At 40.6% G+C, this 26,185-nt stretch overlaps 1 protein-coding gene across 3 annotated transcripts in view; it reads left to right on the top strand.

The window, feature by feature from the left end:
• The window catches only part of LOC135479023 (uncharacterized), a 63,077-nt gene that overhangs the window by 21,853 nt on the left and 15,039 nt on the right, over window positions 1-26,185 (top strand). For all 3 annotated transcript variants that reach the window (XM_064758726.1, XM_064758728.1, XM_064758727.1), the window contains exons 4-7: window positions 9,787-9,886; window positions 15,164-15,283; window positions 17,901-17,957; window positions 20,366-20,533. In XM_064758726.1, the coding sequence (XP_064614796.1) occupies window positions 9,787-9,886; window positions 15,164-15,283; window positions 17,901-17,957; window positions 20,366-20,533 (445 nt within the window). The remainder of the gene's footprint in view (window positions 1-9,786; window positions 9,887-15,163; window positions 15,284-17,900; window positions 17,958-20,365; window positions 20,534-26,185) is intronic.

Consider the following 26,185-nt stretch of genomic DNA (forward strand, 5'->3'; position numbering starts at 1 on the left):
CAGCCATACATTTCTTAAAGGATTAGTGTCCAGGTTTAGCTACTTGTCCTAATTATTAAGCCTGTGTGTTTAAACAGTATTTTACAGAGAAGGCTTCTGAGTGCTTAGGGGTATAAATTCAATCACTTGAATATATCTTCTAAAATTTTGGACACCTGGTCTGCTCAGTTTAGCCAATAAATTTGTAAATTCTCACATGGTTAGACCATCTAATAAACAATATACTCATATCTTTACTTTTCCAGAAGAAATGTAATTCATTATTCTACTTTCAACACTAGGCCTAGTCATATCTGTCCCAAATTTTAGTAGAATTAGGGTAGCAAAAACTAAAAAGTTGAAAATGCGCGAGCGTTGACTTGAGTGTTTTTCGTTTCCCTGGTGAGAAAAAGTCTCTTTGGTTACCCTGGTGTTAGGCACAAACCTAACATGGTCGCTGTCTGTGTCATCACGTAGTAAAGATGATGATATTTAAATGGGAGGTGAACTTGAGGTTCATAGGAACTGCTAAAGAATCCTGAATCAGACTTGAGGTTTCATTTGTTACATTATGATTGAAAAGGTGCAATACCTGTGCGTGAATGAAACCGTTGTTCATCCTGTACAATGTTAAAGTGAATGAAATGTGCGTGCTTGTTAACAACTGTGTGCAATACCTGCGCGTGAATAGAACCTTTGTTCATCCTGTACAATGTTAAAATAAATGAAATGTGTGTACAACTGTCGCAGATGTATAACTGCAAACTTAACGTATTTGACATTCTGGGTGTTTAGGTAAGATGCAGGAGATTGCTAATGAGATGCAGTGTAAAGCGTAAACTAAAGGTTCCTTGTCCCTAACATGAGCAGAATGGTGTAAGATTAATATAGGTATGTCTGTGTCTGTCCTGATCAGTCAGTCTGTCTCTTCGATTTTGTTTTCCATGCAGTAATTTTGAATCTTTTTTTTGTAAAATTTGTGGCTTACAGTAGACAAAGTTTTCACAAATTTGCATTATTGGTTTATTTTTTATTTCATGTACATGTACAGTGTAGCTGACAGTGGGCTAATTATAGGGTTTTACATATATTTACATGTTTGGACATGATCATATACATACCTGCATTATGATTATGTCAAAGTTGTGCAGGATTATGGTTTTGTGAATTTCTAAACGTGCATCTCTAAGCTATTCAGGATTATGGTCTAGGGAGTTTCTATACGTGCATCTCTAAGCTATTCAGGATTATGGTCTAGAGAGTTTCTATACATGCATCTCTAAGTTATTTAGGATTATGGTCTAGGGAGTTTCTATATGTGCATCTCTAAGCTATTCAGGATTATGGTCTAGGGAGTTTCTATACGTGCATCTCTAAGCTATTCAAGATTATGGTGTAGGGAGTCTCCATATGTGCATCTCTAAGTTAAAAATTCTTGAGTATTGCTTGCAGCCACAGTCAGATAAACCAACAATGCATCTCTCAGTGAAATTACCCTAGATGTTATGAGTTTAGGGAAAGCATTTATTTGAAGGCTGTTGGCCAAAAAATGCTTTGCTGGGTTCACACGTGATTTAAATACTTACCTGTGACTTCTGTAGCTGTTCCTTACATAATTTAAATCTACAGGTGCCAACATGGCCAATGACGAATCCGATATTCACCTTTATCTATTGAAACAGTAGAGTATATACTTGTACAAATTCCGACTCGGGGAGCCGGTCATGGTCAAATGTTCAAGATGCTTTTCTTTCGATCTTCAGGTACATTAAAGATGGGGGGCATTTTGGTTGCCATGGTGAGAATAAGCTATCTGTGAAGCTTGTGTCGCTGTCTACCCAGTTTAATGTCTGATAAAGGCCACTTGTCTTCCTCCAGTATGGTTTGCACACCTGAATGTCATACGTGTACATGCAAAAGTTTGTCAGTAATTTGCGTCTCACCAGTTTCCTCCACCCATAAAGCTGACTGCAGTTGTATAAGTGACATTTTTTTGGGTATGGTATTAAGCATCAGTCGTCTGCCAGCAACCTGTGGATGGTCATGGGTTTCCCCCATGTTCTGCCTGGTTTCCTCCCACCATAATGCTGACGGATGTCTTATGAGTGAAATATTCTTGGGGATGGCATAAAGTACCAATTAAATAAATATATAAATAAATCATTAAGCGTGAATCAATAAATAAATATATCACTTACAGTGTGCGTTAAAATCAGAACAAAGCTGTCTGCTTATGTTGTTCTCTATGTATTGATCCTTATTGGTTTTCTATCCTGACCAGCTTGTTATAAGGGGCACTTGGATGAAGTGTTAATGTACAGTAAACAGCGTAAAAGTTCACCCATGGCTCTATTCAACTTACATACATGTACGTTCCCTGATTCTGAGAAAGGTGTGTTGAAGTTTGTTTCAATTTTCGGGTGATATTCTACTGGGAAAGTGTTAGTTTCAGCAACAAGTCTAATATGTTGTGGGATTATTTTGCTTCTGAAAAGCACTTTTTGGGTGAATTTTTATGTCTTTTATTGTAACCTGAGTCACTTACTATACAATTAGCCCCCCCCCCCCCCCCCCCACAGTACCATCACTGGAGGAAAGTGTGTTACCTGCAAATCCTTTGATGAGCAAAATAATCAGTCCAATCATCATAGTAATTAATCGGGATTCCCTAAATGTCAGGTGTGAAGTACCCGACTGCTTCTAATTATCTGCTCCCAGCTTCAAGAGAAACGTTAAAGAGCCATTGTAAGGATGTTGATTGACAGGTGAGGAAATAAGGCTTGTCAGACTCCCAGCTACATGTAGATCAAAGTTAATGCGACAGGTAAAACAATTACCTGGTAAAATTGAAATGTAAATGGCAGGTGTGGACAGTCAATGGCAGCCAGAAATGACCTGTGACACCTTCCTGTATTCATGTACATGGTATCTGTGCATGTAAAGTGAGACCAGATATTTATTGACTTTAGGCTGATTAGATTAAGTAAGCTGGGATAAAGGGAATCCAGCTCTTGTTGTTGGTATTGCATTACCTTTTACCACTAGGCAGTATACATGTATACTTTGTGCATTTGATTGTTTTAGCAGCGTTATAAAATTTAGCCCGTGTCAAACAAAATAATATTCTTTTCATTGGACAACATCGGTCACATGGGGGACTTGTATATTCTCGTCATCCTGTATCTGTCTTCTGACTGGGTTATCTCCTTGTGTGTGTGTTTGTGAAAATGCGGATCACATCACTGAAGTGATTTACCTATACTGTACATCTTTTTGTCTTTAGCACTGAATTGATGGGTCTTTGATTACTCAATGATAGGATATGTAAATATATGGTGTCAGGAACCATCATATAGGCTTGCCCAATTTGAGGGCTACCCCATTGAATATTATTGACATGTATATTTGCATATCATATCAGTGAGTAACCATGTACATATAACTATTAATATTGTTCAAGGAGTAGGTGTAGTGCTATGTCATTTCTGACCCACCGTATCACAGGTTTGTGATGTGTTTGAGGGTGTCTTTGTTTGTCTTTTGGTAGTAGAAACTTTGGTTAAGCATCATGGAGATAAACGTATGAAGAGGGGAAAAAAAATATGCCCCCCTCAATCGGACTCTCCCCCCCCCCCCCCCCTACAAACAAACAAAGTTGTTTTGACAGATGTCAGTACATCAGTCTACTTAATTACTGGACTGCATGGTGAGTCGCCATGCAAATTTCACCTGAAAAAAAGGCAAAATCTTTTTGTTTACATATACATACATGTACCTGCATTTCATTGCTCTTTCTTCAGCCTCTTATGCCAAGTGTTTCTTAAAAAACCCATTCCTTGTATAGGACCAAGTTGTTTTCTTTTTGAGATAATATATGTACATATATATTATTTAAATACCGAAAATATTCAAGGAAAATAGAACTAGAGGTGCTTGTAAATGTTCCATTAAAGTCTGTAGACAATGTGTTAAAGTGAGTCCCAGGAACGAACAGGTTGGTGTTACAAGGAATAAGGGACATAACTATGTGAACACTGTACCAAATAACAAGACTTGAAATTATCTCCCCCTCCATTTTTCTACTGTTGCCTGTTGTACTTGAATGTACAAACCAAGTCACAGTATAAGCCAGTGTGTACCATGTCTACACACCGCCTTTGTCTGATGAAGCCAACAGTGGAGTGATACATGTAGGTATGAGAAAATGCTATGCACTTGAATTCTGGGTAAATGTTCAGGGTGTAGAAGGGCTTGCAAATGACTTGAGTATTTGACTGCTAAGGCTGGCTAATTGGAGAGCTGCTGGGAAAAGTATTGACAGAGCAGCTGACAAACCCTGTGGTGTTACATGTAATATGAACAGGGTTGGTAAAGGTTGAATAGCATTAGTCAAGCTGAAAGCGCATTGTGTTTCATGTCTGTTCTTTCCAATCAGTTTAAGACAGCTGACATATTGGTATCCATACATGCCCCTGTGCATGTAATCAGATCACTGTGGTATTGGTACAGGCCATGGGGTGGTCAGTGTGGGAATAACCTTATTCCTTTAGGGAAGAGCTTATCCCTGCCCCTGTATCTCACCCACACTGCCTCTGTCCTGTTATCTCTGGCAGAAGGAACAGGTGGTTGCTTCTCACACTAGATCTTCTAAAAGCACGGCTAACATATTTTTTTAGCCAGTACAAGAACCATTCATAAGCCTGCATTTGGTACATGCAGCAGCCAGCACATATTTAGAACAGTTATTCAGTGCAGACAGCATCAGAATTAAAATGTGCACCCTGTAAATCAAATTGAAGTGTGATTAATACCTAACCTCATCATGGTATAAGAGCATGGAAGTTATCAGAAGATGGACTTTGTATGGCAGTACAATGTTAAACCCTAAGCATACACACACACACACATATATATACATATATATATATATATATATATATATATATATATATATATATATATATACACATGTACTTCAGAAGACCATATCGCCACGATATGGCTGAAATAATGCCGATGTGGAGTTAAGCCATAATCATTCATTCATTCAGATGACCATATAATAGTGTGCAAGAGTAAAGACAAACAGTAGTATCGTACATAGTTCCTACAGGGTCAGGTTTGATTGATTTATTGTTGACTTGGTCAGGTGAGATTTACAGTATTCTCAGACTGGACAGATAAGATAGAAGTGGGTCTAACTGTTATCTGTACCTGCACAGGTGAGCTGATCCATTCTGATGATATATAGGTAGACCAGTCCTTAAAAGGGCATGAAAGGCTTGGTTTTGGTTTGATAATATGCAGTTTAAGATGTGCCCTGACATATAAAAGTATGTTGAAGCTTCTCAGCTTTCTCCTTCGGATGTACATGTAACTAAACTAGGCATCTCTAAGTTTCAGCAGTCCATGTGAAAATTGTAAGTAGCTCCTCCCATCATAATGCTGCCCGCCATTGTATAAGTGAAATATTCTTGATTATGGCATAAAACACCAATCAAATAAACAAATGGATAAAGGAAAATAAAATATGCTTCAAAGATAAAAATATTATTACAAGGAGTCATTACATGTGTGGACATATATTGTGTCTTCTTGTGGCACGGTGAGTCCCTGCTGCCAAAGTGCTGCCGCCACAGAAGCATCATGCCAAAGACACCAGACATGACACCCCACCCAATCACATTATGCTGACACTGGGCCAACCAGTTATATTTCCTTGCTCTAACCTCTCACTTCGGAGCCCCAAGCAAGGCAGCAGCAAGTACCATTTTGATAAGTGTTTCATGCATGTATGACCCGACCCCGGGCCCTTTTAAAGTTGACTTCACGCAACACTGAAGCGCCAACTACTAGCCCTGAAGCAATCGACAGACATGAGCACAAGTATTCGAACTGAATGGAACAGAGCTTGTTTTCCTTTCATACATCTGTATGTAGTTGTTGGAACATACTGTAGCATATGAACACAGGTGTTTGTTTGTGGTGGGTATCATGTATTGTTTGTGGTGGGTATAATGTATTGTTTATGGTGGGTATCGTGTATTGTTTGTGGTGGGTATCATGTATTGTTTGTGGTGGGTATCATATATTTTTTGTGGTGGGTATCATGTATTGTTTGTGGTGGGTATTATGTATTCTTTGTGGTGGGTATCATGTATTCTTTGTGGTGGGTATCATGTATTGTTTGTGGTGGGTATCATGTATTGTTTGTGGTGGGTATCGTGTATTGTTTATTTTACATAGGCATCATTAAGGTAACAAAGGATAGATTAATCAGCCCTAATACAGTACATCAGCAGATAGTATGATCATTGAATAGCTATCTGAGCTAATATGGTTTGGGGCATACAATATACCTGTAATATATCCGTTGATCAGTATGCTCCTCATACTTAGTCTGGCCACAATAGGGGCATTGTTACATGTGTTCATCATTAGGAGGCAAGAGGTGACGTGCCCAAGGATGCAGATAACATGTGTTCTGTATGATTTACTGATTTGAGATTCAGATATAATGTGTACTTACTGACTAGTATCAGTGCCAAACTACAACCTACTGTATTGACCTAAAAATTCACCCCAAATAAGCCATTATACAGGCAAATAAAGGTCAAAACATTTCTTTTGGTGCTGAATTTTACATTTTCCCAGTAGGATGTTATCATACCTTCAAAATTAACATCAAAGCATCTTTTTTGTAAGGCCAGTGAATTTCTCAGAATCTTGCAAAATGAGGAACTTCCATACAATCAATGTATACATGTAATCATGAGTGAAACCTTAGGTCAGATACAGTAATTGCTACTTACTAATGAAAGACTGACGTGAAATTATACACAAATCAATACAACACTGGCTTGATCAAAAGTGTTTTCATGGCTTCTTTTGATGCGGGTATGTTGAGGTGAAAGATGGGAATGATAGCAATCAATACAGGAATACAGCAGACAAACTGAGCAGATATATTTGCGCTGTGCTCTTCTGAAAGTACCTTCGCTGCAGATGAAAGTTGATCACAGAGCTCTTCATAGTGATCGTCTCGGTGCTGTCAGATGATCACATTCATCACGCCTCCACAAAGCCAATATACCATTCTACGGCTCAGCTCTGACTGTCTTGGAGTTAGGTCTTAATGGTACATGTAGCAGCTGTGGGCCGTGCTGAATGGCTCTCAAGTAGGGTTAGCAAAACTGCATGCTAGGCGCGCGTAGTTCATTGGTGAAAATCGAGCCGTTCCGGTGAGCTGCCTGCTTGTAGATGAAGAGAGAGTGTTGTCATGATCACACTGCATGAGTCACATGCGCAAGTGTGAGCGTGCAAAGGTAAGGCGTATAAACTCTGCTCAGGGGCGTAATACTAATGAACCAAAAGTGATGAATTTTGGGGGTTTCACACCACACCAGGTTTTGAGGGATTTACTGTAGCTTTGCTTATCTACATGTATATCATTGTTGGCAGTGTTGCCAAAGATGGTGCAGATGCTGCCTTTATAGAGTAGTATAGACTATAGACTACTTTTTTCTGTGCGTAATGTCTGTCCGTTACTGCCATACATTAGAAAAGGAATTGTTGTAGATTCACAAATTTGAATAATTAAGGGAAACTTGTTGAATTTAACAAATACCAGGTATTCAGGTTCCATTTTGTGCAGCTGTACCCTTAATCATTGCCTTCTGGTCACCTCATTTACATAGATACGCCAACTGCGTAAATTTGATAAGGCCTGTTGAAATGCAAGGTTTTGGCACAGGTATTTGTTTCTAATACCATTTTTACCACCCTAAAAACGTGGCTTTGTTCGATTAGAGCTGTGTTACCTTTGATGAAGATGATTATAAGCGCATGTCCCACTTGTCTGATGGAGTGATTACTGTATGTGGGAATACGCAGTTGTAGCATATACGGCATAATAGCTTGGATTGATCAGTGATCATGTTGATGATGGGTTGGGAAGATATGCCATTGATATACGTATTATCCTACTATGGGTTTGCTCATTGGGCTGTTCTTTGGGCTGGCTTTTTACATTGTCAGCGCCATGGGTTGTGTACCTTCTTTTCCCCACAGATGCTGAACCAAGTCGATATCAAGTCAATTCCCCTGGGGATGTTATTAAGCTTATATTGAGGGAGACCAAAAGCACATACATGTAGTTTCCCCACACTACATTTCTGTGGCCCAGTTTATTGAGTGGCTTGTCCATTTACATTCCGTGTAACACAACATTGTGCGCAATACTGACACAGTTTTTGTTTATTTATTTATTTGATTGGTGTTTTTGTCGCCGCACTCAAGAATGTTTCACTTATATGACTGGGGCCAACATTATTTTGGGAGGAAACCAGACCCCAGAACTAGCAGCAGGTTGCTGACAGACCTTCCTTGGTACACACACTACCGGAGAGGAAGCCAGGAAGAGCTGAAACTCATAGTGACTGCATTGGAAAGAGGTTCCAGGGTCATTGTGCTGGGCTGGTGCGCTAAACTCCTTGGCTGTCTAGGTCCAGCATAGGTTTTGATTGAGGCCATCACAACAGCAGCATGAGTGACAGGCCAGTTCAGAATGTTGTGGCAACTCTATGGATTTAATTACTATATTTGAGCTTGGCATTATTCATGTTTAGGCAAAACTACCAGCAGAGTATCATTATTATTCTTGTAACATTTGAGCTACCAACCCACCCAAGAGCAGAATTTAGAATGTTTGTCCAGTGGATCCTGTTTAAGTTATCTTCTGTGTGTATATTCTGTGTACCTCATCATGTTAAATTGGCACACAGACCTCAATGTGCCATCAAGTGAAGTTACCACTGTGTTTCTCTGTCATCACTCTGTTGTTGCCTGACAAGTCCATGCATGCTCTTAAACAGTTAAAGGACAGGCTTTTACATCCAAGAGTTCAACTCCTACTAATTCCATTAGGTTTTATGTGTCAATAAAAAGCCTCATACAAGTCATACTGTATATATGTACAGATATAAAGGTGTCAAGATGATGTGGTTTATAAAATCTAGTTCAAGGAATTGAGGTTAATGTACTTGAGTATGATACTTTTGATGGGAATGTCTGGTTGTTGAGGCATATTTATTGCAACGCCCCGCTGTTCTCGTGAGAGTAGAAGAGGACTTAGTACCCCTGCAGCAAGTCCATCTTCATTTATGTTCAGGATGCTTTGTTGGTGTGCACTTTGTGCCTGGAAGACTGAGCACGCACAAATGTAATTTAATGCACAATCTGGTTTATTCCTAAGGAAGCTGTATTGGCCATTTACGTGTACATGCACAATTCAGTTGTTCTGTGAAGATTATTGGACTGTAATGCATGAATAAAATATGTATGCGAAATCCATGATATGATATAGCAGTTCTGGTAATCTGTATGGCATTTTACACAATGTACAGTGCTCAATTTTCTCTGTTTACCTTAAGGCACATCAGAGTTCTACTATCACATGCATCCAGTTTGTTTTCTATCTCAGCACTGAATAATTAAACTGCTGTTGTCTGTTACTGCCATTACTCATTGTATCCTTCTTCTGTTTCAGTTCAGCTCAGCAAGCAAAATTGCGAGGCATTCTCCATTACTCATTGTAACACTCCTCTGTTTCAGTTCAGCTCAGCAAGCAAAATTGCGAGGCATTCTCCATTACTCATTGTAACACTCCTCTGTTTCAGTTCAGCTCAGCAAGCAAAATTGCGAGGCATTCTCCATTACTCATTGTAACACTCTTCTGTTTCAGTTCAGCTCAGCAAGCAAAATTGCGAGGCATTCTCCATTACTCATTGTAACACTCTTCTGTTTCAGTTCATCTCAGCAAGCAAAATTGCGAGGCATTCTCCATTACTTTGATCGACTCCGAGAGATCGGTGGTGAAATAAAGGGTTCCATAATTTTCAGCAGACAAGTAAGTGCTTCCATTTTGAAATTTTATGCATTCTGTGGATTTTACTGGACAAAAATCATTCTTTGTCCATTTTATCAGATCGGTATGTAAGTTTGACTTAGTGAACATACATGTACTTGTATAGCAGTGGGATGGGAAAGCTGTCTTGTAATGCTGTGTCAGTATTGTTTTTTAGTTCGCATATCAGTGGGTTAAGGCGATAATGCACTCACTGTAATGCTGTTATTTTTGACTTTGCACATACAGGGAATGCTAATAATGCACTCACTGTAAAGGGACTGTAAATAGGTTTTAGGTTACAAACATTTGTGGTTTGTAAAATTGTAAAAATGTTATTGACATAAAAGTCTCCTGATTGCTTGCTCAAGTCTGATAAACTGCAGAGAACAATTTCCTTACATATAAACATCTCCTATACTTTCTGGTAAAAGGTTTTTCAGTGTGATTAGTGCTGAGGCTGATTTAGACTAGTCCTCCTCACTGTGGAAAATCGACTAGTCCTCCTCACTGTGGGAAATTGACTAGTTGTCCTCACTATGGGAAATTGCCTAGCCCTCCTCACTGTGGAAAATCGACTAGTCCTCCTCACTGTGGGAAATTGACTAGTCCTCCTCACTGTGGGAAATTGACTAGTCCTCACTTTGGGAAATTGACTAGTCCACCTCACTGTGGGAAATTGACTAGTCCTCCTTACTATGGGAAATGGACTAGTCCTCCTCACTGTGGGAAATTGACTAGTCCTCCTTACTATGGGAAATTCAAGTACACAAAATTCTGATCATTGACTGCACAGGGTACACAACTCTATTTACAATTTTGTGAAGAACACAAACATGTTATCTGTTCTTCTGTATTATAAAATAGGTTAATCACACTCCCCACATTTAAAAGTGATCCTTTGTGATCCCATTGTTACTCAAGTTACTCAGTTAACACAGTTCAGCTTTCTTGAGGTCGGATCCCACAACCTGTCCCAGGCACACCATTCAGTCCATTTTGAAGTCAGATCTTCACAACCTGTCAGCTACACAGTTCAACTCTCCTGAGGTCAGATTCCACCACCTCTGTCAGGAGCACCATTCAGTCCATTTTGAAGTCAGATCTTCACAACCTGTCAGCTACACCGTTCAACTCTCCTGGGGTCGGATTCCACCACCTCTGTCAGAAACACCATTCAGTCCATTTTGAAGTCAGATCTTCACAACCTGTCAGCTACACAGTTCAGCTGTATCGAGGTCGGATTCCACCACCTCTGTCAGATACACCATTCAGTCCATTTTGAATTCAGATCTTCACAACCTGTCAGCTACACAGTTCAGCTCTCTTGAGGTCGGATTCCACCACCTCTGTCAGATACACCATTCAGTCCATTTTGAAGTCAGATCTTCACAACTTGTCAGCTACACAGTTCAACTCTCTCAAGGTCGGATTCCACCACCTCTGTCAGGAACACCATTCAGTCCATTTTGAAGTCAGATCTTCACAACCTGTCATTTACACAGTTCACCTCTCTTGAGGTCGGATTCCACCACCTCTGTCAGATACACCATTCAGTCCATTTTGAATTCAGATCTTCACAACCTGTCAGCTACACAGTTCAGCTCTCTTGAGGTCGGATTCCACCACCTCTGTCAGATACACCATTCAGTCCATTTTGAAGTCAGATCTTCACAACTTGTCAGCTACACAGTTCAGCTCTCTCAAGGTCGGATTCCACCACCTCTGTCAGGTACACCATTCAGTCCATTTTGAAGTCAGATCTTCACAACCTGTCAGCTACACAGTTCAACTCTCTTGAGGTCGGATTTCCACCATCTCTGTCAGGTACACCATTCAGTCCATTTTGAAGTCAGATCTTCACAACTTGTCAGCTACACAGTTTAACTCTCTTGAGGTTGGATTTCCACCATCTCTGTCAAGTACACCATTCAGCTCTGTTGAAGTCAGATCTCTACCACCTGTCAGCTATACAGTTCAGCTCACTTGAGGTCAAACTTCACTCATCTCAGTTCAAGTTCTCATGAAGCTAGATTTCCACCATCTCTGCCAGCTAAATGTAGGTCATTCAGCTCTCTTGAGGTCAGATTTCCACCACCCCAGTCAGCTACACCATTCATACTTGACCTTTTTCATCTGCAACATTTGGCATTCCTGAGCTCATGACATATACATGTACATGTAGTTGTCCCACTTTCACTCCGACTTTCATCACCTCTTTCATCTGCAACATTTGGCATTCATGAACTCATGACATGTACATGTACATGTGGTTGTCCCACTTTCACTCAGACTTTCATCACCTCTTTCATCTGCAACATTTGGCACTTCTGAGCTCATGACATATACATATAGATGTCCCACTTTCACTCCGACTTTCATCACCTCTTTCATCTGCATCATTTGTCAATTCTAAGCTCATGACATGTACAGAAATTGTCCCTCTTTCACTGACTTTCATCACCTCTTTCATCTGCAACATTTGACACTTCTGAGCTCATGACATATATATGTACAGTAGTTGTCCCACTTTCACTCCGACTTTTATCACTTCTTTTATCTGCAACATTTGGGATTCCTGAGCTCATGACATATAGATGTAGTTGTCCCACTTTCAGTCGGTCTTCCATCACCTCTTTCAGCTGCACTGTTTGGCATACTAAAAGACCTCAAGACCGCCTGTGTATTGATTAGCGATTAACTTTCGGCCACACGGTCTGCTCCTATTGTTGGTCGTGTTTTTCTTGTGCCTGGCCCGAGTTTCTTTAGTGCCACCCAATCAATACGTGGCCATTGCTCCGTGTTGAGCCCACTGGTAGTGAGAGGCAGGGGGCTGGTGTTTCACAGAACTTCACTAGGCAGAACTATGCGGGCATAGATGCTGCTCTGTTTGGACTTAATCATGCATCAGTATTATACTAAAAAGTGAGTGTTGGTCTGTGTCTGTACTCACCTGTACTGTATATTGCCGGACATATCCATTTGTGGCTGGGACATTGGTTTAATAGTCATTCCAAAATATCTTTGTTAAACGAAAAATGTTATATACCAGCTGGGACAGAAATACCAGTACTGTATATGCCTTCATAATGATTAGTTCATGTTAATAGGTACATGTACTTTGTCGTTGTTGTTGCTTTTGCCTTGATCTGTATTGCATTTTGCTAGGTAGTTAATTTGGAAATGGCATTAGGGTATTTACCGTGTTTTAGTACCCTCTACAGTATAGGTGTGGAGGTTTGTGAGTGCATGTACAGGTATATACAAGCCACATATATATAATGTCAATTTGGGTAGTATTGTTCACCTGGTCTGCCTCATAAGTACATATACATTATAAGCATCCCCCCTACCAGTTCATGCTGCTCACAGGCCGGATGGGACGAGAGGTTTATTCCTTTATCTGTCAGTCTTTTTTTCAAAACAGTTCATCATATTGAATTGAAACAGTATATTGAATGACTTCACTATGATATTTCGCAGTTTAAGTGTGAGTTTTGGCCTGGCTTTCTTTATTTTTGCCAAATTATGGCTGTTTTTGTCCTGTTTTGGTCTTGGACATACAAGTAAAGTAAGGCCCAGAAATAACTTGACATCCAGCAAGTAAGTAAGGCCCACCATAATGCTGGCCGCCGTCGTATAAGTGAAATATTCGCCGTGAAGTGAGTACGGCATAAAACACCAATCAAGTAAATAAGTAAATAAATTATTACTCATGGCCACTGGGTGATTAGCTCCGTGTTTGCAGTATGCAAGAGAGTGCATGTAGGGCAAAGTGGAGGTTTGCATTTTGAAGCTACTGAAAACTATAAATGCATCTTTCAATTTCTTCCATCAATTAATGAATAAAGACTGAGGTTAAATTGCAGGACACAAGTGGAGACGGTACCCCATTGTGAAGTTGGAGTCATTTTTATAGTTAGTACTGTTAGCAGCTTTGGTCAAAAAAAATAAAAAATAAAACAGTGAAATTGTACGTAAGAAGTAATGAGTAAGGTTGTTTTTCTAAACTTTGTTGCTGGCTCGGATGGGTTGAACAGCAAAAAAGAACATGGGTCTAGACCCAACACAACTGTCGCTGCACAGTTTATGCTCTGGCGATTTCTGGAAAATGGTGCTGAGTGATCAGACATGTTACAGAGCGCGATCATTGGATATCATTGAACAGATGATGCATGTGCCTAGGCTGCACTTGCGTTTCGTTGTATCTTGTTAAAGAGCTCAACATTGTTTCAAGTGTGAATGAATGCATGGAAAAAAGTGATGTTCTGAGAACATATAGAAAAAAAACCACAATTGTTTTGCTTGTGCTTTGCTTGGGTCTTTTTTGTAAGCTTATTTCTGGGCTGGTCAATCTGGATGTATTGCTTTCACAGTACTTCAGAATGCTTCATATTGTCTGAAGTGGGGCCTCTGTGGCTGAGGGGTTTAGCACGCTAGCGTGGTGCATTGATCCAGGAGCCTCCCACCAAGGCGGTCACAAGTCGTACGTGGGAACGTCTGCCCACCATCTGCAGATGTGGGTTCCCCCCAGGGCTCAGTCACCATAATTTCTGGGCACCGTGGTATGCGTGAAATATTCTTAAGTACGGCGTAAAATGCCAATGAAATCAATAAAATGTTATTAGTCTTTGCAGATTTAGTTAATGTATCCACAAGTGAATGTTTCTTCTGTTGATAATCAATAATATGCCTAGCAAAATCACAGCAGCAAGGGTACTGTATGTGCATGTATATGAACAGTTTGAATGTATCAAGCAGATCCAATGTACATGTAACTTTACACGTGATGATCCAGTGTACATGTAACTTTACACATGATGATCCAGTGTACATGTAACTTTACACGTGATGATCCAATGTACATGTAACTTTACACGTGATGATCCAGTGTACATGTAACTGTACACGTGATGATCCAATGTACATGTAACTGCACATGTGATGATCCAATGTACATGTAACTGTACACGTGATGATCTAATGTACATGTAACTGTACACGTGATTATCTAATGTACATGTAACTGTACACATGAGGATTTCAGCATTGTACATGAATGGACACAAGCCCTGTTACCTCAACCTTTTCTGATGTTTACAAGATGTTTATGTAGAGACATTTTGAAATTAAAAATATTTTATCAAGGCTGATGAACGACACTGTGTAAAAAGCCCTGGAGTTGGTCAATCAAGCCAGTGTAATTTTGTTTCAAAAATCGAACAATATACATTTTGGGTGCAACAAGTTCACGAAGTTGTTTATTGTTTGTTTTTACAGGTGATGAATAAGGAAGACATACCTAGCCTGGAGAGCTGGCTGGATTGTGACACAGAGCTATGCGAGCTTGTGGTGGATCAGAGTGGGTCTATAGAGAAAGCAGGATGTGACACTTTGCAGGTGCATTGCATGTATTTGCCTACTTAATTATTTACTAATTGTTTTCTTTCAGTTGCAGAATTAAGTTCTGGTGTTCTTATTTACTTGAATACCATATTCAAAAAAGTTTCTTTTGAGCCTATTAACAACACTTGTTACATACCTGGTACATAGAAAAAAAATTTTTTGGGAGAATTCGATGAGATGCATGTGCAAGATGATTCTGTCCTAGTATATGATTAGGATGTTGTCTATCATCAAAGGCCTACAGTCATGTCAGTCAAAAGGTTTGTGAGGTATGTGTAGATGCTGAAGGTTAAATGGTGGTTTACTCTGAACACTCTCTATTTCTCATCCTATTCAACTGACCACTTATGACATGATAAAGAAACAATCTAGTAAATAAATGAGAAAGCATCAAAAACCCATGTTCACTCTCTTCCTTCAAATCAATAAAAAGATTTATCAATCTCTATCTGGAAAATGGCTTGGTTTGTTTGAAGAAGTCATGAACATAAAATAATTTGTTCTTTTTCTTTATTTTTGTTTTTCCATCCTCCATACACGATGTATTTAATGCCGTTACCCACAATTCAAGCAATAAAAGGCATTTGGCCTATTAAGTTAATGTTTCCTCATTGTAGTTGAAGGATCCCTTTTGTGGATCTGTAGGACTGTAGGATTTTGTGTGCCTCTAACCCGTACAAACGTCTGCGCTTCTAACCCGTACAAAACCACCACACCTCTAACCCGTACAAAACCTCTGCACCTCTGTTCGGTACCAAACCTCCGTGCCTTCAACCCATACAAACCTCTGCACCTCTAACCCGTACAAAACCACCGCTCCTCTAACCCATACAAAACCAGCGCACCTCTAACTCGTACAACATCTCTGCACCTATGACCGGTACCAAACCTCCGTGCTTCTAACCCGTACAAAACCTCTGCGCCTCTGACCATACAAAACCCCCGCACCTCCAACCTGTACAAAAATCTGCACAGAACATCCAGGCCTCTAATCTGTACAAAAACACCTAGGCTTAACCTGTACAACAACATCTGGGCCTCTCGCCCATACTATTAGTTACATGGTTAGGCAAGTGTTTGGTCTCAGTAATCCTCACTTAATAAGCCACGCTCAATATGTGGATTATTGACACCATGTATTTGCATATCCTATCACCGAGTAACCATGTAATGGGTTTATGCTACAAAGACCCACCAATTCAGTGCAATAGGCTCAATCGCTTCAGTGATGTATTCACAACCCAACAAAGGGAGATTCAGGAGACACATTTGATGCTGTCTGCAGGATTCGAGAATGTATCTGTACCCCACGTGATCGTTGTTGTCCAATGAAAAGTGGAGTGTTTTGTCTGATGGGGCATAAAAAAACATCTGCACTTTTAACCTGTACAAAAAGATCTCAGCTGCTAATCCGTTAAAAAACACTTGGGCCTCTAACCTGCCCAAAATGCTTGGGCCTCCAATAGGTACAAAATATCTTGGCCTCCAAACCCGAACAAAATATCCAGTACAAACACCTGGGCCTCTAACCCATACAAACACCTGGGCCTCTAACCTGTACAAACACCTGGGCCTCTAACCAGTACAAACACCTGGGCCTCTAACCGGTACAAACACCTGGGCCTCTAACCCGTACAAACACATGGGCCTCTAACCTGTACAAACACCTGTGCCTCCATCATGTAAAAACAATGGGGCCTCTAACCCCTACACCAATCTGGTTCAAACCTCAAAAGGAGCTGCCTTTGTTGGGCTTTAGTTTAATTAAAGGTTTTATCATTCTTGTTCACATAGTGAAATATCACAAAAAGTTAGTTTTGCCAGTTTTTCGATCAGTACCACAGACAAGAGTGAACCAGTTTTTTAACCAGGCACATTTATTACCCAATATTCCCCAGCAAACACGAGCTGCCAAGTGGAGCGCAGCACCCGCCTGTCCTCCATGTAGAATATCCTTGTCACTATACATCATCTTTAAGATCTTTCATCCTACCTGTAGTAATTCAGAATTGGGGTGGTATCTTGGGCAACACACCGGATGTGACTACCGTCCAGGCTGTCTCTGGAGGATAAACATGTGTGCACTGGATTCAGCTGATGTATTTGGAATATTCCACGGAAAATGTTAAAGTAATGGTAGACAGCTGGAGAACTAATTCGAAGGTGTTTTCTTCTCTGTTTTAAGATCATTTATTCATCTCGCTGCTTATGCAAAAGATTTATCAATCTCTATCTGGAAAATGGCTTGGTTTGTTTGAAGAAGTCATGAACATAAAATAATTTGTTCTTTTTCTTTATTTTTGTTTTTCCATCCTCCATACACGATGTATTTAATGCCGTTACCCACAATTCAAGCAATAAAAGGCATTTGGCCTATTAAGTTAATGTTTCCTCATTGTAGTTGAAGGATCCCTTTTGTGGATCTGTAGGACTGTAGGATTTTGTGTGCCTCTAACCCGTACAAACGTCTGCGCTTCTAACCCGTACAAAACCACCACACCTCTAACCCGTACAAAACCTCTGCACCTCTGTTCGGTACCAAACCTCCGTGCCTTTAACATGTACAAAACCATTGCTGGGAAATATGAAAGACTTGTACTTTTTGTTTCAGATATCGTTTTCTAACAGTTTTATAGGTGGAGGTGTTCTCCTTCATGGCAGAGCTCAGGTGAGTTTCATTTTTTCCAGACGGAAAAAGTTCCCTAGTTCATAGAAAGTACATGTATATAGACATCCTGTATCTGTTCTATGAATTTTGGAGGCCAAACTTTTTTGGAGGATTTATGGAGATCAAGAAAAAATAAAAGGTGATAAAATGTAACTTATGGTGCTACAACTTTTTTCAGAAGAGTATTATGCTGCCTTCCAAGCAAACCTCGAAACACATTCTGAGCTCAGAAGAACCGCCCCAATGTGGCAAAATTTGGTCGTGGTCAAAATTTTAGATCAAGTGCTAAACTCTGGTTGACATATGGCCATATCAGGGCTAGATCATCATTATTTATCTATTTGTAACACACATGCTTTCACATGTTGTGGTGTATAGACACAAATAATTGGCGAAATACTAAGAGTGCCCATCCCGGTTATGTTGAATCTGTTGGGAAAACAAAGTAGATTTTGGCGCACTTGTGATCAGTGCACTTGCGCTGGTTGATTAGTGCACTTGTGTATACTGCACTTCATGACTTGTACTACAAATCGTGACTTGTACTACACATCGTGACTTGTACTGGACTTCGTGACTTGTACTACACTTCGTGACTTGTACTACACTTTGTGACTTGTACTACACTTCGTGACTTGTACTGGACTTCATGACTTGTACAACACATCGTGACTTGTACTGGACTTCGTGACTTGTACTACACTTTGTGACTTGTACTGGACTTTGTGACTTGTACTACACTTCGTGACTTGTACTGCACTTTGTGACTTGTACTACACTTTGTGACTTGTACTACACTTCGTGACTTGTAACGGACTTTGTGACATGTACTGCACTTCGTGACTTGTACTGGACTTCGTGACTTGTACTGCACTCCATGACTTGTACTGGACTTCGTGACTTGTACTGGACTTCATGACTTGTACTGCACTTCATGACTTGTACTACACTTGCGTGACATGTACTGCACTTCATGACTTGTACTGCACTTCGTGACTTGTACTGCATTTCGTGACTTGTACTGCATTTTTGCTGTTATGCCTGGTACATGTATCTTCTTCATGACCTGTTTGGGCTTTCTTAATTCATCTCATTTCAACTAAGTTCAGAATTAGTCTTAACTTTAAAATACTTTTCTTCATTCAAATTGTGATTTATCTGAGGAATTTTTTCCGTTAACACTTCTCTTATTCCTTCAAGATGAAAGTGAAACTTAATGTTCAAGTTTAAATCTAAGCTCAGGAATATACCACGGATTAGGACAAAGTCTTCTTAAGTCCAAGACAGCTTTGTGATTCTTGGGCCAGTGCCACAAGAAATGACAGCAATGATACTGTCTAATGACAATGAAATATTAGTAAAAATAATCTCATAGTTGATGTTGAACCGTAAGCAAACAAGGTTCATGAAAAATGAATTTTTCAGTTGTTAAAATTTTATACCTGTATGTTCCACCAAAAGTTTGTCCAGTGGAGTTGTTTCCCTTGAATTAAATATCCTGCAATTCTTCAACCTTTTCACATGGTTGCAAGATGTTGTTGCAAGCATGTTCTGAAGGCATTATTGTGTGTAGACTGAGAAAAATCATACTTTTTAAGAAGCCGTGAAATTAGCCGATCCAACAATGTACTTTTGTCACCAAAAATAAATCATAAATGTGCCTAAATTGCACTGAAAAATGCCTTTTCATGTACAAAAAGGTTAATGAATTGGAGTAATAGCATGGTTGATGTGGTATTCTCACCCACTGTCAATTGTAAAGACAATGTTTACATTATATTCAGTAGAGATGACCTTTCAAACTACATTAAGTGTGTCACATAACATACTGTCCAGTACGTTTACCTCCCGCAATAATATGGACCCTGGGCTCTGCCCTGTTTCCTCCCACCATAATGCTAGATGCATTCTTGAGTGTGACGTAAAGCACCAATCAAATGAATAAGTAAATAATATGCCGTCCCCCTGTCTATTTCTGCAAATTGTATTGGTGTTTGTTGTGTAACCCGACGCTGCTGAGCCCTTGTGTACGGCACCGAATCCCTCGAAGGTGCATTCTCAGGATTGGACTCGGAACAAAGAAAAATTTAAGCAGTAAACCGTTGAACGTATTGTTAACCTAATCAACAGGTGCCTGATTGCATACAGTGTTTTGGTGGGACATCGCTTCTGGTATGTACAAATGTATGTATGTATACTTGAGGTTTTAAGTCGCTGATTTCTTGTGTCTTGTGGAATGTATTCTAGTGAGGCAGCACCAAGGACACATGTATGTTGTTCTAAGGACTAGCCTACAACCAGGTGAGACTGTAAGGATATAACTGAAACAGTGTTGAAGCTGATAATACCACAAACAGTCAAAGAAAGAATTTTCAACATGATGACAAGTCTGTTGATTTCTATTTCAGGAAGAGATACGATTCAGCATGTGTCCGGAGCTGCTGTCGTCTTTGTTGTTCACGGAGCGAATGCTAGACAGTGAGGCTGTGTTAATTAAGGGCTTTGAGCAGTTCACCCAGTACGAGGGGTATGCAAGCTCCCTGGTCTACTCTGCGGATCACAGGGACCAGGCTGAGGTATGTACAACACCGTGTGCATTGTAATACAGATTCTGCTTCCTGTTCCACCTTGAGATAGATGGCTGAAGTAGTGCCAATGTGGCGTTAAACTCTCACCATTGCGTTAAGTATGATTTAAGGATACAAGAACCACTTTTAATTCTGTAGTTTGCATTGTGTAGCCCAGATGTTGATCAAATAGTCATAAATAAATAGGCATTTGGAGATGTAAATGATTGCTGATTTAAAAAATACATTCAAAATTTATTTAACTTTTGTATTAGTGAAAATGATAATCTCAGACGTAAATCACCTCAATGTGGGATTGGGTCTCCCTTCAAGGGGACATAATCATCTGAATCTTTGTAGCATATCAAAATTGCAGTTATTCCCCCTTTTAAACTCATGGGTATTACCTTGTCTTTTACTTGTGTCAAATATCCTAACAAATGTACATATATATCCAAAGAACTACCTACCAGGGATTATTAGATGTTGAAAAATTTAGATGTGTTTTTCTTGACAGAATTTAGTTTATATTAGGAAAGCATTCAGTTTTGGCACCTGAAAGTCTAGTTCCTATACTGTAGCACAATTGTTTATGTCTAAGTACAGTCTTATGAAAGGTGCCCATGAAAAGTTCAGTTTATTTGGGCATTTATCACCCTACTAATGATGTTTTAAACTGTTTCCTATGACCTATGTCTATCTATATCTATCTATACTATGTGTATGTATGTTTGCTAGCAGAACACTAGAAGCTTCTCATCAGTCACTGTGAGTTCAGTCGTATGTGAGAAGGTCTGCCAGCAATCTGCAGATTTTTGTGGGTTTCCCTGCCCAGTTTCCTCCCACCATAATGCTGCCATAGTTTCCGTCTAGGCTCTTCCTGGATTCCTCTCACCATGATGCACTTATATTTAAGTTAGAAAATATAGAAATTCTAGTGGTGGCTATATAAATATGGTGGCTAAGCCCTCCCACTCGCAGTCATGTACCCATCGGCCCTGTGATGTATGGTGGCTAGCCCCTCCCACTCACAGACATGTGCATGTGGGCCCCGTGGTGCATGGTGGCTAGCCCCTCCCACTCACAGTCATGTGCATGTAGGCCCTGTGATGTATCATGGCTAGCCCCTCCCACTCACAGTCATGTACATGTGGGCCCTGTGATGTATGGTGGCTAACCCCTCCCACTCGCATTCATGTACCAATCTGCCCTGCGATGTATGATGGCTAGCCCCTCCTACTCACAGTCATGTACACTTGGGCCCTGTGATTTATGGTAGCTAGCCCCTCCCACTCACAGTCATGTAGACGCGGGCCCTGTGATGTATGGTGGCTAGCTCCTCCCACTCACAGTCATGTACATGTGGGCCCTGTGATGTATGGTGGCTAGCCCCTCCCACTCACAGTCATGTAGATGTGGGCCTTGTGATGTATGGTGGCTAGCCCCTCCTACTCACAGTCATGTACATGTGGGCCCTGTGATCTATGATGGCTAGCCCCTCCAACTCACAGTCATGTACATGTGGGCCCTGTGATGTATGGTGGCTAGCCCCTCCTACTCACAGTCATGTCAACGTGGGCCCTGTGATGTATGGTGGCTAGCCCCTCACACTCACAGTCATGTACATGTGGGCCCTGTGATGCATGGTGGCTAGCCCCTCCCACTCACAGTCATGACATGTGGGCCCTGTGATGTATGGTGGCTAGCCCCTCCCACTCACCGTCATGTACATGTGGGCCCTGTGATGTATGGTGGCTAGCCCCTCCTACTCACAGTCATGTACATGTGGGCCCTGTGATGTATGATGGCTAGCCCCTCCCACTCAGGGTCATGTACATGTGTACCCTGTGATGTATGATGGCTAGCCCCTCATGTACATGTGGGCCCTGTGATGTATGGTGGCTAGCCCCTCCCACTCATAGTCATGTGTGGTGGCTAGCCCCTCCTACTCACAGACATGTGCATGTGGGCCCTGTGATGTATGGCGGCTAGCCCCTCCCACTCACAGTCATGTACATGTTGGCCCTGTGATGTATCATGGCTAGCCCCTCCCACTCACAGTCATGTACACGTGGGCCCTGTGATGTATGGTGGCTAGCCCTCCCACTCACATCATGTAAATGTGGGCCCTGTCACGGTGGTAGCTGATGTATGCTCAGTATCATAGACATGTACATAATACAGTGATATGGCTGTATTACACTGCCCATCTATCATCACTTAATCACAAGCAGCTTGTCGAGTGTCAGGATTGTCACATTTGTGGTTTTCTTGAAAGATACCTAAATAATTTTAAAAAATATAAAAATTTTCTGGATAGGTACTGATTATAGTTTTACAGCCTGGATACATGCATTGAAAGCCGTACACATCTTTTTTTAACTTCATGACTGTTTGCCAAAGCACCTTGGTAAAATATTAAATACTTTTGTGGAATATTTAAACAGGAAGATTCCAAATTTTGATTGATTGTAATTTTTATCAGCAGGGATTTGTACCATGTTTTTGTTTGATGGAGGGTTTGTAATGGAGGGGTGGGAGGAGATAGATGTTAGGGGTATAGCTCAAAAGTCAGAATGGACAGCGGTCTGCTCTAGAACAGATGGTGTCCAGTGCTTGGATATGCCTTGAGCTACAGGATATGCCTGCTGTGTTGTACTTTTGATTAGCTGGACTGCTCCCTTATCCCTTCCCAGCTAAGTCGCCTTTCTGCTAAAGTATGAAGATTGGCTGCCCAACAGCTGGAAGCTTCACTCAGCCAGGAGGACAACAGCTTTTGTTACAGTCTATTCACATAACTGAACACTTTAACTTGTGGCCCCAGTGGTTCAGTTGATTAGCGTGCTAGCGCAGGGTAATGACCCAGGAGCCTCTCACCAGTGCGGTCGTTGTGAGTTTAAGTCCAGCCCATGCTGGCTTCTTCTCTGGCCGTACGTGGGAAGGTCTGACAGCAATCTGCGGATGGATCATGGGTTTCCCCCGGGCTCTGCACGGTTTACTGCCACCATAATGCTGGCTGCCTTCGTATAAGTGAAACATTCTTGAGTACAGCGTAAAAACCAAATAAATAAATAAATACTCTTTAACTCTGTTTACTGATCTAACATGTACAAAGTCTTACAGTTGCTTTTCTCAGCTGATTTTGAAAAAAAAAATCACTGTTAGCATGGATGATATTTTACAGCTTCCCAAACCAAGTCTTAAGTCTCGCCCAATCAGATGGTATATCGTAATGGGTGAACATGTACCAGCTTGTCAACACAACTACAAAAATACACTTGCCAGCGTGACATCGGCCCCTTGAAGAAGCAAACCATACTTGTAAAAGCTGGTAAATTTGCCGCGAAGATTATGTATTTTAAACAATGTTGGGCTCACATGTAAATACGTATTTGCATGTGATTTTCCGCAAAATGAAACCGCAAGTGTATGATCACTTTGAATTCTTATACCACACAAAAGGCCCAGAAGAATTATAAAAAAAAACCATCTCCAAAACAATGTAGGCTCTGGCTGGCATAAAATTCATTTTCACCCCATTAATTTGTATAGCAGTACACTCAGACATTATTACACCTTACATCTAATAGCAGCATTCATTGTGTGGAGATTGGGGTATCAATCTATATAAGCGTTCGAGTATTCAAGTGCGGCATCGGCGCATATGCAAATCAAGGGACCTGTCAATCACGACAACTGCAGAACCGATCGACCACAGATGTATTTTACGATATCTTCAATGGTTATGAAATGATTGAAATACACCCAATTTAACCTTTTCGTGGTGCTTTATTTCATTGAAATGCCTATGATACAAGAAAATAAATATAATCAGTTTGTGTATATACAAACTAATTCCGTTTGTAGAAAGTTGTAAATAATTCACTGTGGAGCTGTTCGTTAATTCAGTGAAAACCTAGACTAGATTTGCAGAGATCTTCTAATGGAAACAAAAACCACAAATCACATCAAAGGACAATTCTCTCCCCATTCACCGCAGGCCAGAGATTCTGTCCCCATCAGCCCAGTCTGTTTGCCTCCAGTAGCTGACAATGAGGCTCAAAAAGGTGATTCTTTTCATACATGCAGAAGTGGATAGGCCTACATGTGGACCCTGTTTCTGTCACTCTAAGTGAATAAACAAAACTCTGTCCAAGGATTTAATTCAGTGTATGGTCAACAAGCTGGATGTACAGTTTGGATTTTTGGATTATCTCAATATTCAAAACATTTCAAACGTGAGTCTAAATTTGCAGCTATTAATCCCCCCCATCTTTTTATATCTGAATGCGTGATTGCATTGCGGTATAGCCCACATTGGCTCCCCAAAGGAACCCCTTCAATACAGGCCAACGTGTGAAGAAAGACCATCTTCGGACTGAGCTGGGAATCATTTTTCCCGCCCAAACCAAACAGATTATTCCAAGGGGCCGGTCACTGAAAATAAATAAAATAATTGATCAATGTTGAATTCTTTAAGTTGTCAGTGACAGACACGTGACTGTTTTCTCTCAGGAAATGTTAGCGTCCCATTTACTTATTTATTTATTTGATTTGTGTTTTACGCTGTACTGAAGAATATTTCACTGATACGATGGCGGCCAGCATTATGGTGGGTGGAAACCGGACAGAGCCCGGGGGAAGCCCACGAAAATCCGCAGGTTGGTGACAGACCTTCACCTTCCCACATACGGCTGGAGAGGAAGCCAGCATGAGCTGGACTTGGACTCACAGCGACCGAGCATCCCATATACAGTAATACATCATTTATAAATTGTTGGAATGTACCAGTACATGTATGTGAAGCTTGTGATGGGTGTATTTCTACGCATACATCAATTTCCCCACCTGCCAACACCATGTTCAGGTTTGACAAATCACAGACATTTAAAACCAAGTGTCTAGTTGGGATGTTTCAGTCCGCAAATGCTTCCCTTTCACCTAAATATTTTTTTATGGGACGTGTAAAATGCCTTGGACTATAATCTCCGTCGACTTGACAAGACAGTCGTAGGTTCAGATTTGGCTCGTTTGCGATTGGTCGTTTGAGAATGACTTGTCTCCTATCAAGCCACATCCCATGCATGTATCCGATCGTTCGAACCCGCCGATTATGCCTACATAGCCAACTGTCTGTTCCAAGGGATTGGACACAAAGGGCATGGATCCTACCTCAGTACGCAACCTCGTCCGATTTTGCCGTTCCGACATATGAGCTCTTCCCTAGGTGTGAGTCATCTCTATTCAGTGTTGTTTGTCTACTACGTGCCCAGTTTCCCTTCCACTCACATGCATCAGGCAAACTGTTTGACTACCTTGTTGCAAGTTTTATCTTGAAATTGTGAGGTTTCAGATCTATGGACAGACAAGTTTTCAATTTCTCTGAAGTGTTTTTATGTGACATTTGAAGTAAAGGCATACCTAAAAGCATGACCTAAACTCATGACTATCGCCATTTGTAATAACTGAAAGTTTCTTGTCATGTGGAATTCTTCTTCAAATTAAAACTAGGAAAAGGTTCATGTATCAAGTGCATGTTAAGATTCCAGTGTAAAGTTCACATCAAACTATGGAGCTGTTTTAGGTGGTTAAATATGGTTATAAACATGTCTAGAGCTGTGTAATCTATTTAAAGAGCTACTCCAGTGTCAAGATGGGTAG

The sequence above is a fragment of the Liolophura sinensis genome, chromosome 12, assembly GCF_032854445.1.
Source record: "Liolophura sinensis isolate JHLJ2023 chromosome 12, CUHK_Ljap_v2, whole genome shotgun sequence".
NCBI classification, from domain to species: Eukaryota; Metazoa; Mollusca; class Polyplacophora; order Chitonida; family Chitonidae; genus Liolophura; species Liolophura sinensis.